This window comes from Pristiophorus japonicus, chromosome 18, assembly GCF_044704955.1.
Source record: "Pristiophorus japonicus isolate sPriJap1 chromosome 18, sPriJap1.hap1, whole genome shotgun sequence".
NCBI classification, from domain to species: domain Eukaryota; kingdom Metazoa; phylum Chordata; class Chondrichthyes; family Pristiophoridae; genus Pristiophorus; species Pristiophorus japonicus.
Window position 1 is genome coordinate 99,065,356 of NC_091994.1, and position 14,911 is coordinate 99,080,266.

The 14,911-nt window shown below is 41.9% G+C and overlaps 1 protein-coding gene across 2 annotated transcripts in view; it reads right to left on the minus strand.

The window, feature by feature from the left end:
• The window catches only part of prkcz (protein kinase C, zeta), a 608,260-nt gene that overhangs the window by 54,804 nt on the left and 538,545 nt on the right, over positions 1 to 14,911 (minus strand). For both annotated transcript variants that reach the window (XM_070860461.1, XM_070860462.1), the window contains one exon: positions 6,559 to 6,674. In XM_070860461.1, the coding sequence (XP_070716562.1) occupies positions 6,559 to 6,674 (116 nt within the window). The remainder of the gene's footprint in view (positions 1 to 6,558; positions 6,675 to 14,911) is intronic.

Here is a 14,911-nt window from a genome sequence, read left to right on the forward strand (position 1 = left end):
ATGAATATCTGCGCAACATTCAACAGGGTTTGATCATGTCCTCACCCAATGACCACACATATCCATTTTCTAGAGGGATCACAAGATAGCAATCAAGAGTGGGAACTTTATTTTTTCCCTTGCTAGCCCAGGATACTGAGGCCAATTATTATAACACCCTAACACTTGCTCCTAGTAAAGGATTCGCAAAATGGCAGACATTTATCTCTGGAAAGAAGCAGCTTGCATCTGTGGGGAGTAGAAATAGCCTCTGCTTATCATAAGCCCCATTAAAGTTAATTCAAAAACTTAAATCAAGAAAGCAGTTTAAAACTATGGAAGAGTACACTTAAATAGATAAATGGGAATTATATTTGTAGATCCACATTATAGAATTTATTTCCACTGAAACAACCCTCAACTCACTTGCACCTGTGCCACTCATAAGTCACCTGCTCAATTCGCTCATGTAAACAAAATCATTTAACACAGGATCCGCATGGATTAACCTTTAAGCTGCACTACGTTATTTCGCCATTGACTCAAGCAGCTTCAAAAAAAAGACTTGTAAACTCCAAACAGGGAAAGATAATTAAAATATAAAAAATTCTATATCTGCACACAGTTCCTGCCAAATTTTTCTATTTTAAATTCCTATGTTCACATTTACAATGGAAACGGCCTATGTACACTTGTCATGCCATAATTACAGCGTGATCAACAATCAATGGTCCCGCTACATTTTCTTCCAGAATGTCTACTCACTCGTGAACATAGCCCTAGCCATCTGCAAGTCTATTGTAGATAATTGTACTGACACCTAGCTTTAATCAAAATGTGAGGGGCAACACCTGGCCTCTTACTGAAGCCTCCACACCTTGTCCTACTATACATCAGTGGTGCTGTCCAAACCACTGGGCTGATGTGGCCTTTAACACCAATGCACATCTTCTCCTTTGAGCATCTCACCCCATTCCATCTATCTCACTTTAAAATTGTCATCATCTACCTCTCCCTCCTCCTACGCCCCACCCAAGTTTCTCCCCAAGATATCCTAAACGACTCTTCATCTGTGGCAATGTCAATCCTCATCTTGGCTCCCCTTGTCTTCTCTCCTATGAATTGCCACCTTTGTGTCTTCTTTAAACCTCGTCCTCTATATAAACTCCCCAACCCAAATTCACAGCCACTTGATCAGTCAAGGTCACTTTTGACTACTTCCTTGCATCCCTTACCACCCATGTATCCCTAACCTCTTTCAAATCTCCCTTCCTTCTATACTTTTTTTTATTCGTTCCAGGATGTGGGTGCCAGCATTTATTGCCCACCCCTAACTGCCCTTGAGGAGGTGGTAGTGAGCCACCTTCTTGAACCGCTGCAGTCCTTGTGGTGAAGGTGCTCCCACAGTGCTGCTAGGGAGGGAGTTCCAGGATTTTGACCCAGCGACGATGAAGGAATGCAATATATTTCCAAGTCGGAATGGTGCGGGACTTGGAGGTGTTCCCATGCGCCTGCTGCCCTCATCCATCTAGGTGGTAGAGGTCATGGATTTGGGAGGTGTTGTCGAAGAAATCTTGGCGAGTTTCTGCAGTGTATCTTGTAGATGACACACATATCTAAGCCTGGAATTCTTCCAATCAGGATTCCGCCCCTCCCTCAGCACCAAAACAGCTTGAACCAAAGTGACAAACAATATTATCTGTGACCATGGTTAGCCTTCCTCGACTTCTCTGCAGCCTTCAAGGTGGTTAATCACACCATCCTTCCTTGGTTTCACTTTTACCTATCTGAATGTAGCCAGAGTGTCTCTAGCAATGGCTTCTCTTCCATCCTCACACCGTCACCTCTGGAGTTCCCCAAGGATTATATCCTTGGACCTCTCATTTACATGTTGCCCCTTGGCAACCTCATCTGCAGATATGGGGTCCACCATTTCTCTAAAGCACTTCACTGTGCATGTGCTGTCAGATCTGTCTTGGATGAACTGTAACTTTCACCAACTAAACACCAAGACTGAAGCCATCATCTTCAACCTCTGCCACAACGTCCATACCCTCACCACCAACTCCATTCCTTTCTCTGGCCATTGTCTCAGGCTGAACCAAGCTATCCAAAACCTTGGCATCCTGTTCAACCCTCAGCTGAGCATACAACATCGTACCTTTTCCATCACAAATACCACCTACTTCTACCTCTCTAACATTGCCTGCTTCTATCCTTACCTCAGACAATCTGCTGCTGAATACCATCGTCTATGCCTTTGAGACCTCCAGACCTACTACATGTTCGACCTCCAAAATCCGGAGTTCCGGAATCCAGGCCGATCCGTGGCGGGGTCATCCAGAAACCGGAAAATGTTCCGATATCCGGTCTACCCCCCCCCCCCTCCACCCGGCAAACCGACTTCGCCTGCCCCGACTTCGCCACAACCTCGCGCCCCTTTCCCCCCCCCCCCCCACCGACTTCGTACGGCCCTGACTCCCTCCCCTCTCCCCACTTTGCGCGGCCTGACCTCGCCCCGCCTGACGCTGTCCGACCCCCCTCCCTCCATCCTCGGCTGCCCGACCCCACCTACCTCGGGCCAGACAAGGAACTTCTCCACGTCGGTGGGCTCAGCCCGATCAGGTCCTGTTCGGCGGGGTCCACGCAAACAGCTCCACGGCGGCGAGGCCCCACCCAAACACTCGAACAACTCATTGTCGAGCACCGCCCCCCTTCCCCACTTTCTGACATTCCGAAACCCTTAAATAGCCGAACCTGGACTCGAGTGTTTCTGGAACGTCAGAAAGAAGTTCCAAAATCCAGCAAAGCCCAAAATCCGGAACGGCCTCGGTCCCGAGGGTTCCGGATTCGGGGCGCTACACCTGTACTTCATTGTTCCCCTGGTTGGCCTCCCATTATTTACCCTCCATAAACTTCAGCTCATCGAAAACTTTATTACCCTTATCCTATTCTGCACCAGGTTCTGCTTGGCCATCAACCCCATCCGATGGCCTATATTTGCACCCATCCCCCAAATTTAAAATTTACAATGTCTCTAACCTCGTCTATCCCCAAAACCCAACTGGTTTCTTGGGAAACAAATGGCCACCCCTACCTGGTCTGGCCTAAATGTGACTCCAGTCCCACACAACATGCTTGACTGGTCTTCGAGACAGCCTAGCAAGCCACTCAGTTGTCAGGGCAACAAATGTGGCCATGCCGGCACTGCCTACATCACACGAACAAATTTTAAATACTTTGTAGCTATGACATGGCCTCATGCATCTCCTCACCTTTGCCCAAACATTGGTGGCGCCACCTAGGTCACTGGAATTTCTTTCCAAACCCTTCCACCTTTTTCTCCTTCAAGACCATTTTAAAAGCTCACTTCTTTCTCCAAATTTTTGGATGTCTGTGTTCCTAGTCCATCCTTCTTTGGCACATTGTCAGTCTCTCTTCATTCCTCTGTAAATGTTTTTCTATGTTAAAGATGCTATATAAATACAAGTTACTGTTGTTAACAATCACCGTTCAAGCTCAAATATGATGAATGGACACTTGACTGAGGTACCAGCAGCCTGCTGGTATCCGTTGAACTGCACTCGACCAAGAGTTGGTGCTTTCAGGAAAAAATGAGAAAAAAGCCTTTAAGCAGAGATAAAATTGGCTGTTTCAGCTGAAAAAACAAATTGATTCAACAACAACTTGTATTTATGTAAGGCCTTTAACGTGGTAAAACATCCCAATGTGCTTCACAGGAGCTTGATCAAACAACATTTGACACTGAGCCACATAAGGAGATATTTGTGCAGATGAGCTAAGTTTTAAGGAGCATCTTCAAGGAGGAAAGAGAGGTAGTGAGGTCGAGAGGTTTAGGGAGGGAATTCCAGAGCTTAAGGCCCAGGCAGCTGAAGGCATGGCCGGCAATGATGGAACGAGTAAAGCTGGGGATTCACAAGAGGCCGAAATTGGAGGAGTGCAGATATCTTGTAGGTGGTTACAGAGACAGGGAGGGTCTAGACCATGGAGGGATTTGAAAACAAGGATGATAATTTTAAAATCAAGGTGTTGCTTAACTGGGAGTCAGTGTAAGTCAGCGAGCACAGAGGTGATGGGTGAACAAGACTTGGTGCAAGTTATGACATGGGCAACAGAGTTTTGGATGAGCACAAGTTTACGGAGGGTGGAAGATGGGAGGCCAGCCAGGAGTGCATTGGAACAGTCAAGTCTAGAGGTACAAAGGCATGGATGAGGGTTTCAGCAGCAGATGAGCTGAGGCAGGGCGGAGTTGGGCGATGTTATGGAGGTGGAAATAGGCGGTCTTAGCAGCAGTAGCAAGTAATGGAGTTAGTATAAATTTTTAGTTTCTTTACTCAATATAGTAGGTGCAATAACATACATGTATATCAAAATGTACCACCAGTATGTCGGTGCCAAGACATAAGAACATAAGTAATAGGAGCAGGAATAGGCCATACCACCCCTCGAGCCTGCTCCGCCATTCAATAAGATCATGGCTGATCTGATCATGGACTCAGCTCCACTTCCCTGCCCGCTCTCTATAACCCCTTATCCCTTTATCGTTTAAGAAACTGTCTATTTCTGTCTTAAATTTATTCAATGTCCCAGCTTCCACAGCTCTCTGAGGCAGTGAATTCCACAGATTTACAACCGTCTGAGAGAAGAAATTTCTCCTCATCTCAGTTTTAAATGGGCAGCTCCTTATTCTAAGATCATGCCCTCTAGTTCTAGTCTCCCCCATCAGTGGAAATATCCTCTCTGCATCCACCTTGTCAAGCCCCCTCATATTCTTATACGTTTCAATAAGATCACCTCTCATTCTTCTGAATTCCAATGAGTAGAGGCCCAGCCTACTCAACCTCTCCTCATAAGTCAACCCCTCATCGGAATCAACCTAGTGAACCTTCTCTGAACTGCCTCCAAAGCAAGTATATCCGTTCGGAAATATGGAAACCAAAACTGCACGCAGTAATCCAGGTGTGGCCTCACCAATACTCTGTATAGCTGTAGTAAGACACAGCGTCAAGTCTCAGCTTTCTGATTCATTTGGTTGATGTAGCATCATGTCTCAGCTTTCTAATTGGTTTGGTTCAGTGTAGTGTCATGTCTCAGCTTTCTCACTAGTTCAACACTTCACTGACGGGCCTATCAAACAATATGAAGAGAGATGTGGCAGAGGGCCAACCAATGCCTGAACTGTCTGACTGGTTCTATCTGTTTCATTGACAGGCCCGTTGACTAATAAAGTTACAGAGGTTGAAATCAATGGTGATGGGCGAGGCAACAATCACATTTATTTCAGCTGCTACAATAGTATTTGAAATTAACAGATTTCAGGAAGAAAGATATTAAACTTGAACAAGCTGTTACAGGCTCAAATAACTATTATTGAGCTCAGTGTGTCTGTAGTTTAATGGGGCTGAATTTGCGGCCTCTATGGGCGTGTACGAGGTGCGCACGCGCCTCTTGCTAGATTGTATGAATCTGAAAGAAAAGGGTATCCACAACCAGATTGTTTGCCCAATCTGCCCAGCGAATGCCCTTGAAGCTTTAAAAAGTAGAAAAATTAAATTCTATCACTCATTTATAAATTAAAAACCCTGATAAGGTAAGTTTATTTTTAGCGCGTTAAAACATAATTATTTTTTGGAAAAATTAAATTTTTGTTTAAAATATTTAGTGAAATGGCATTTCAATTCATTTTAACAATGTAATTTTAAAAATTTATTTATTTCATGTGTTCGTGTATTTTTTAATGTGATTCCCATTCATACATATGGGGAGTTCCGTACAAATGGAACTCCCCATAGGTATAAATGTGGATTCTCTTCTTTTATTGGTTGGGCAAGCCCACGTGAGCATTCCTGGATATGTGGGCCTCTCCGCGAATCTATGAATCTCCTGGACCACCAGGTAAATTCAGATTTTTTGCAGGTCGAAAGCCTCCAACCGCAATTTCTACCCCAATGAGATTTTAAAATATAATTACTGATGAAACTGTATTGTCGTGTCTGAGTTCCCCGAGGCTAAAGAGCCCTGGGACTACATTTATTAAAATAAACCCCATGAAGATCTCACAGGTGTCAACTACTGATGTGCATTGAAGATAACAATTTTAAATTTGGTTTGTGAGCAATGTTAAGGAAGATGTAATACTTAATTTACCTAAACTGCTGATCTCTCCAAGGAGGAGAAATATTAAGTGACATGTGCAGTAAAGAAGTTGAAAGCAAATTATTATGAATAGGTTCCAAGAAGCATGTCACACACACTCTTATGCAAATGAACTGTGGAAAATAAGCAGATATAAGTATATAGCTGAGCTAAAGCCCTTTTATCAATGGTATTTAAAAAAAACTCACATCTAACACCTTTAGTATTTATATATTCTACCAAATAAATAACCAGATTTATTTTTTCAGCAAACTCTATGAATTAAAATTGTTTGCTTTGGCTCATGGTACGGTGACATACAACCTTTTAGTAAAATACATGCATAATTCTAAGGTTCCCAAAAGGCAATGAGTAATGACCAGGTTTTAAAAATCTCCCAAATATACAGATGTATATACTCACTCATCATCCGGTGTGAGCTGCACAGGTTCACTTGTAAACTGAGTGTCGAAGTTTTCCAAACCGTAGTCATCGGTGATCTGTGGTTTAAATGGAGGAGTCACCTGCTTCTTCTCCAACTGAAAAGAAAACCAGAAGTCAGAACTGGCCAAAGTTATACACAGGTCAGAGGAAGGTGGAAAAATCCAATTCAAATTATACAAATTAAAATAAATTTTACAGCACACAGTAAAATACTCTTAGGGGATACTGAAGTTTAACCTCAACAGCTCTGATGAACAAGGTCAACAAATCTTCATTAGAAAAAAAAGTAACAGAAAAAAGGACAGGAATAAGAAAAAGGCACAGCCCATCAGGTTTGTCCCTCCAGTATTCTAACTGTACATCACACTGCCAAGCACAATCAATTTGCTGAAGCACATTTCAGGTGATCACTGACAGACATTGCAAATATGAAGTTCTGTCTATTGTTTGGAGTTGAGGACTATAGCAGTAAACAAATGCCCAGAAAATTGCTGAAATGGCAAACAGTTGTTATAAAGCCCACAGCCGAGGGTATTACTGCACATGTAACCATTGAGGCAAGTTTACCAAACTGTAGACTGAATATTGCTCAGTGTTTTTTTCTCGCTCAAATTGTAACCTTGAATTGAGTGTCTTTTCCTTTTTTTTTAAAAAAGGTACATGTTTTGATTGTTGGTGCATGCTCGTAATGTCTATTGTAATAGTATCTTTGTTCCAATGCTTGTTGCTTGATGATGAAAATTTATAATGAATAACTGTCAAGATAGATAACTGTCCAACACACAAGGGCTCTTCAACAAATTGCATTTAACCTTTTGATCATTGGGTGTAATCTCATTTTGCTGTTTGAATGGAGGAGTAATTGTAATTTCTCAACTCCACTAACTCTTCCTTTGATCAGAGAAGAGAAAGTTCAAACTTTTATTGGAATTTTAATCTGGCGATTCACTTCTTCACATTGTCATATTAGTTGGGGAGAGTTGTAGTCAATGCAAGGCATCTACGGCCTGTTGAAAGAATTGGGTTTAACCAGCACACTAGCTTTTTCCAATACAATTTCTAAAGTTAAAGTCACACTGTGACTATCTCAACAAAAGGCATTGGCGAGTGACTCCTTTTAGTATGACTGCCATTACAACTTGTATATATCTAGGACATTTATTTTGATCTTTAAAAGTCAATCTTGGTGTTTTATCATCAAAAATCTGTAAACGTCCATGTTTACAACGTGTTACTTTTTAATATATTAGGGTACAAGTGCAACAAGGACTGACTGCTTATAACTTTGTTGCTGGTGGTTGTTGGGAGCACCTAAAGGCTTGGAGGATTAGAATGTGGAAAGCAATGGGTAAATACATTTCTATTGCACAATGAGTGTCCCAGCAACATACCGGATCGATATTAAATAGTGCAAATGTGGATTGTTCAACAAGCAATCATTGAGGTCTGACGAAAGGTCATCGACCTGAAACTTCAACTCGGTTTCTCTGTGCACAGGTGCTGCCTGACCTGCTGAGTATTTCCAGCATTTTCTGTTTTTAATTAAGCAATCATTAAGCATGTGCTTAGACTTCTGCATACATAGGTTAAAGTTCCAGGCAATGATCGTGTTTGCCAGTGACTGTAGAGTGTTAAGGTTTGTCTATTAGCATTCTGCATGGATTTTTTTTTACCTAACAGACAACTTACAAAACTCATCACACTTCTGGCTGGCAGAGCATTACCAGCTTTTACTGAGACTTCGAACTAAAGATGTGAAGGGACAACCTTAAATGCTTAGTTGTCAAATCACTTCATAGGATTTGTCTGATGTGTGTAAATGAAAGACAGCCTGTTCCATGAATTGACAAATGAAAGGCATGATAGTTTTTCATGCAAATAAAATGTGCAAATTACTCAGAATCAAACCAATGAATCTCAAAAGACCTGTAGAGATACACAATGAAAATCACTTTCAGGGCAGAAGAAGACATAGACTGGGTTGAGAGGTTGGGAATGCCACAAATCAGCATTTATATTATATTTCAACGACACTTTGCCACCTCTATCTAGCAATTGGGCTCAACATTGCTGCAAAACACCAAGGAAAGAATGAATAACTAACCAATATTTTATGTAAAAGAAAATCCTGGGAATGATATAATGGCTGTAGTTCAATCACATGTCTCTGCTAATGTTCACAAACTAGGATATTAGCAGAATTCCTGAATTACAGTTTTGCAATCTCCTCCCAGAAGTAAATTCTGATACTTTCTTTGTCAACAGACATTTAAAAAGTGAAAACTAGTAGCTCTCAGATATACACTTATCATAATACTAAAACTAAAAACTCCTAAATAGGAAGGAGATTCTAAGGAACATGGCTATTACAGGAATGTCCCTTACCAGGAATCCACATTTCCACTATTTAGTATAGACTCAATACATTGTACAATGCAGTACAGTGCCCTTTACAATTTTTCTTTTTGTAGAAATAACTTCCAGGTGGTGCAGTGCAATTTGCCAAAGCTGGCCAACAGCACCATCAAAGCTGACACAGCCTCAAAAAGCTGACAACTCAAAAATAGCTCTGAATTTAAGCCACTGAAAGTGTAATGAGGTACACCCTTGTCTTTTCTTCAGCTGCAGGTTTGCACAACACCTGTCACTTGCATAGCAGATGTTTGTGGCAATATTTGAGACAATTACTAATTTCCTCAGCAGAAATTATGGCTACTGTTGAGTATTGGTTACAAATCAACTTCCATATAAACTCTGTTAAAATTGTTTATGTGACTATTACAATGACACAGGGGAACTCTTCACACTTGCTCCCAGTTCAAGCTGTCACTCTTCTCCCGCCCGTCATTCATGCTGGCACCCTTCTCCCTCCCTCCAGCCCGCCATTCATGCCCTTCCATTCAAGCTGATACATTGCTCCCCTGTCCATTCAAGGTCGTACTCTTCTAATTTCCCCCAGTTATGCTGGCACTCTTCTCCTTCCTCAACTCAAGCGATCATTGTTCTTTCCCTGTTCTCTCAGTTTATGCTGGCATTATTTTCTTTCCCCCAGTTCACAGTCCCTCCCAGGTCTTCTCGCTCTCTTTCACATTACACTAGCACACTCCTCCTCACTCCCAGTTTATCCTGGCACTCGTTTCCTGTTCCCTTCCCCAAGAGCAATGCATGTGTCCTGATGCCACAGCTGGTTGGTGTACCAATCTTATACACCAATGGGTAGGCATTGGATTTTTAAAATAAAATGGGTTAGGGCATCTGTCAAGTGGAAAACACGCCCTTCCTGATGGAAAGGGAAAAGTCAAGTTACGTCATTGCTCACCTAGAAGCTGCAATTAGAAAGCAAAGATTATTTCTTGACTGTGGTCTGAATCAAGGACCGACAACAAAGAAAAAAATGATCATCTGTGTATGTCGTTCTAAAGATGAAAGGTACAACAATATAATGGTACAAGTGTGAAGAACCATGAGTTATTCCTGTGCACAGATTAGCTAGAAACTGACAGAAAAAAAATCACAAACTATTCAACTTGCATGAAACTGCAAAATTATAGGAGATACTTAAAATTTGCCAGTGTCAGAATATGGAAAAATACTACCTGCCTCCCCGAAAAAATAAAAAGACAATAAAATGCATGGATTTTATACATTATAAAACTCAAGAAACCAAAGCTGGTGAAGAGATGGAGTCATCTTCAGTTCTGCATGATGCTTAAACTACAGCCTCATTAATCACGGGTATATCAGAGAACTCCATCCCTATTCAATTTCCTAGACATTGCAGACTATGAAATAGGTCACATCATTCACAGGTTGCTATTCTTTTAAAACTTGTCTTTGTTGACAGTTCTTGGTACTCAAAGCCAAATCTTAGTTTTATACTAGATTTGAAATGTGGGGAAAAGAAGTTCCAGTATCTCTTAAATGATTATCTTTCGAGCATAGCTAAAGATGTTCCTAACCTTTTTCTGACCCATCCTCTCCTTATAGTCAGTGCCTCTTGCTGGGATATAATTTCATAGAATCTCAATACAATGACGATAGAGAGGAGAAAATTGTGCCACAACCTTCAGCCCGTTGGCTGGTCTTTTATACACTGCCTTCTGTTAACCCAGCCATTGATGGTGGCACCTTCAGCTGCCTCGACCCTACTTCTCTGGAACTCCCTACCATAACCCCTCACTCATGCCTCTTCACTTCTCTCTCCTTCATGAAAAACCTTCTCAAAACTGATTTTTTTCAACCATGCTTTTGGCTACCTCTCCCATCCTATGGCTTGGCATCAGTTCCTTTAATTTTATCTGTTCTCGCTTCCTCCCCACACCCCTCTGTAAAGTGCTTGGGATGTTATCTATGTTTAAGGTGCTATCCAATTGCAAGTTGTTATTTTAGGATGGTATATCGGCAACTTAGGAAGAACCAGCGAGGAAAGTTCAGAGAGCATTGATCATAGGCGTACTGATAAAACAGAGACAAGGTAGGTTACAACAGCAGCGAGTGAGGGACAATATCACATGCTAAGCATACTCCTCGCATCTGAGAGAGATGTTAGGAGCGTCTTCCCAAATATGCTATATTATAGATGAGATAAATTATTATTGCCATTTTGCTTTAAGAACCGTCAATTCTCAACTGATGGGGTGGAAGCAGAGTATGATGTAGCCCATCTGTTGTAAACAATGAATTCTTGCACAGAATGGTCATAATGCTCTATATTTCAAGTATACCTCCTCATTCAAATTTTATTCAGATTCGCAGCAACAACTTCTGAACAGCAAGAAACATTTCCTGGAGATTTCTATAAATTAGGTTCATTTCTCTTGGCAAAGGGTAGCATTTTTCACAGGAAAACAAGATGACTAGAACTCCTTTGTGAGGATTTCTCTCTTTCACAGTTGCTGGATGAGAAAATGAAAACAAATACATTCATATGGAGAGTAAATTGCTTGCGAGAAAACTGCTGTGACATTAATAGGCTGCTGTGTAGGGATGTGGTATCTGAATTGGGTCAATTCAGATCTATTCAGAAATTGGACACCATGTTTATCAGGTCTAAGTAACTGCATCAGCAATTGTGGCACACAACTTCAATCACCCTTTTTTGGTACTTCTATTAATCCATTCTGATCTGCAGGATATCATCTGGGAGAAGCACAAATGCAATTGCAAACCAAGGCTAGTATTAAAAGCAGCAACTTCAAGGCCAGCGTATGGAGCCATTTTATTTTGTACATCATTGTGTGGATTCCAGATGCAAACTAGCCCATGGGTCATCAAGCATATATTAAAATCCATGTAAATGTATTTAATTTTATACCTTTTGGGGGTTGTTTGAGCTGACTGATGTGCTGGGGAATGGAACATTTTTCAACTTTTTTTTGAATTAGTGTCAGCAACAACCTATTCCAGGTCAAGTACAGCACTGCCAGCTAGAGTTCTACTTATCTCCAAAATGTTCCCTTGCTGCAACCTCAGAAAAACATCCCACTGCACCAGTGTGAATATTTCCATTTTCTTTAACTGGTATCCTGTTGAGACGACAACATTTGTCAATTTATTGTTCCTTTTGTGCTGTAGAGCCACAGCCAATGGCAATTAAGGCTACTCAGAGCAAGTCTTCAATCTCATAGAAACATAGAAAATAGGTGCAGGAGTAGGCCATTCGACCCTTCGAGCCTGCACCGCCACTCAATAAGATCATGGTTGACCATTCCCTCAGTACCCCTTTCCTGCTTTCTCTCCATACCCCTTAATCCCCTTAGCTGTAAGGGCCATATCTAACTCCCTCTTGAATATATCCAATGAACTGGCATCAACAACTCTTTGCGGCATGGAATTCCACAGGTTAACAACTCTCAGTGAAGAAGTTTCCCCTCATCTCAGTCCTAAATGGCCTACCCCTTATCCTAAGACTGTGTCCCCTGGTTCTGGACTTCCCCAACATCGGGAACATTCTACCCACATCTAACCTGTCCCGTCCCGTCAGAATCTTATATGTTTCTATGAGATCCCCTCTCATCCTTCTAAACTTCAATGTATAATGGTGCAGTTTGATCCAGTCTCTCCTCATATGTCAGTCCAGCCATCCCGGGAATCAGTCTGGTGAAGCTTTGCTGCACTCCCTCAATAGCAAGAACGTCCTTCCTCAGATTAGGAGACCAAAACTGAACACAATATTCCAGGTGAGGCCTCACCAAGGCCCTGTACAACTGCAGTAAGACCTCCCTGCTCCTATACTCAAATCCCCTAGCTATGAAGGCCAACATACCATTTGCCTTCTTCACTGCCTGCTGTACCTTTCAATGACTGATGAACCATGACACCCAGATCTCGTTGCACCTCCCCTTTTCCTAATCTGCCGTCATTCAAATAATATTCTGTCTTCGTGCTTTTGCCCCCAAAGTAGATAACCTCACATTTATCTACATTATACTGCATCTGCCATGCATTTGCCCACTCACCTAACCTGTCCAAGTCATCCTGCAGCCTCTTAGCGTCCCCCTCACAGCTCACACCACCACCCAGTATAGTGTCATCTGCAAACTTGGAGATATTACACTCAATTCCTTCATCTAAATCATTGATGTATATTGTAAAGAGCTGGAGTCCCAGCACTGAGCCCTGCAGCACTCCACTAGTCACTGCCTGCCATTCTAAAAAGGACCCGTTTATCCCGACTCTCTGCTTCCTGTCTGCCAACCAGTTCTCTATCCACATCAGTACATTACCCCCAATACCATGTGCTTTGATTTTGCACACCAATCTCTTGTGTGGGACCTTGTCAAAAGCCTTTTCTCCATTGTCCACTTTACTAGTTACATCCTTAAAAAATTTCAGAAGATTTGTCAAGCATGATTTCCCCTTCATAAATCCATGCTGACTTGGACCGATCCTGTCACTGCTTTCCAAATGCGCTGCTATTTCATCCTTAATAATTGATTCCAACATTTTCCCCACTACTGATGTCAGGCTAACCGGTCTATAATTACCCACTTTCTCTCTCCCCACCTTTTTAAAAAGTGGTGTTACATTAGCTACCCTCCAGTCCATAAGAACTGATCCAGAGTCGATAAGACTGTTGGAAAATGATCACCAATGCATCCACTATTTCTAGAGCTACTTCCTTAAGTACTCTGGGATGCAGACTATCAGGCCCCTGGGATTTATCGGCCTTCAATCCCATCAATTTCCTCAACACAATTTCCCGCCGAATAAGGATATCCTTCAGTTCCTCCTTCTCACTAGACCCTCGGTCCCCTAGTACTTGCAGAAGGTTATTTGTGTCTTCGTTCGTGAAGACAGAACCAAAGTATTTGTTCAATTGGTCTGCCATTTCTTTGTTCCCCATTATAAATTCACCTGAATCCAACTGCAAGGGACCTACGTTTGTCTTCACAAATCTTTTTTTCTTCACATATCTATAGAAGCTTTTGCAGTCAGTTTTTATGTTCCCGGCAAGCTTTTTCTCGTACTCTATTTTCCCCCTCTTAATTAAACCCTTTGTCCTCCTCTGCTGAATTCTACATTGCTCCCAGTCCTCAGGTTTGCTGCTTTTTCTGACCAATTTATATGCCTCTTCCTTGGATTTAATACTATCCTTAATTTCCTTTGTTAGCCACGGTTGAGCCACCTTTCCCATTTTATTTTTACTCCAGACAAGGATGTACAATTGTTGAAGTTCATCCATGTGGTCTTTAAATGTTTGCCATTGCCTATCCACTGTCAACCCTTTAAGTATCATTTGCCAGTTTATTCTAGCCAATTCACACCTCAAACCACCAAAGTTACCTTTCCTTAAGTTCAGGACCCTAGTTTCTGAATTAAATGTGTCACTCTCCATCTTAATAAAGAATTCTACCATGTTATGGTCACTCTTCCCCAAGGGGCCTCGCACAACAAGATTGCTAATTAGTCCTTTCTCATTACACATTACCCAGTCTAGGGTGGCCAGCTCTCTGGTTGGTTCCTCGACATATTGGTCTAGAAAACCATCCCTAATACACTCCAGGAAATCCTCCTCCACCGCATTGCTACCAGTTTGGTTAGCCCAATCAATATGTAGATTAAAGTCACCCATGATAACTGCTGTACCTTTATTGCATGCATCCCTAATTTCTTGTTTGATGCTGTCCCCAACCTCACTACTACTGTTTGGTGGTCTGTACACAACTCCCACTAGCGTTTTCTGCCCTTTGGTATTCCGTAGCTCCACCCATACTGATTCCACATCATCCAAGCTAATGTTCTTTCTTACTATTGCATTAATTTCCTCTTTAACCAACAATGTCACCCCGCCTCCTTTTCCTTTCTGTCTATCCTTCCTAAATGTTGAATA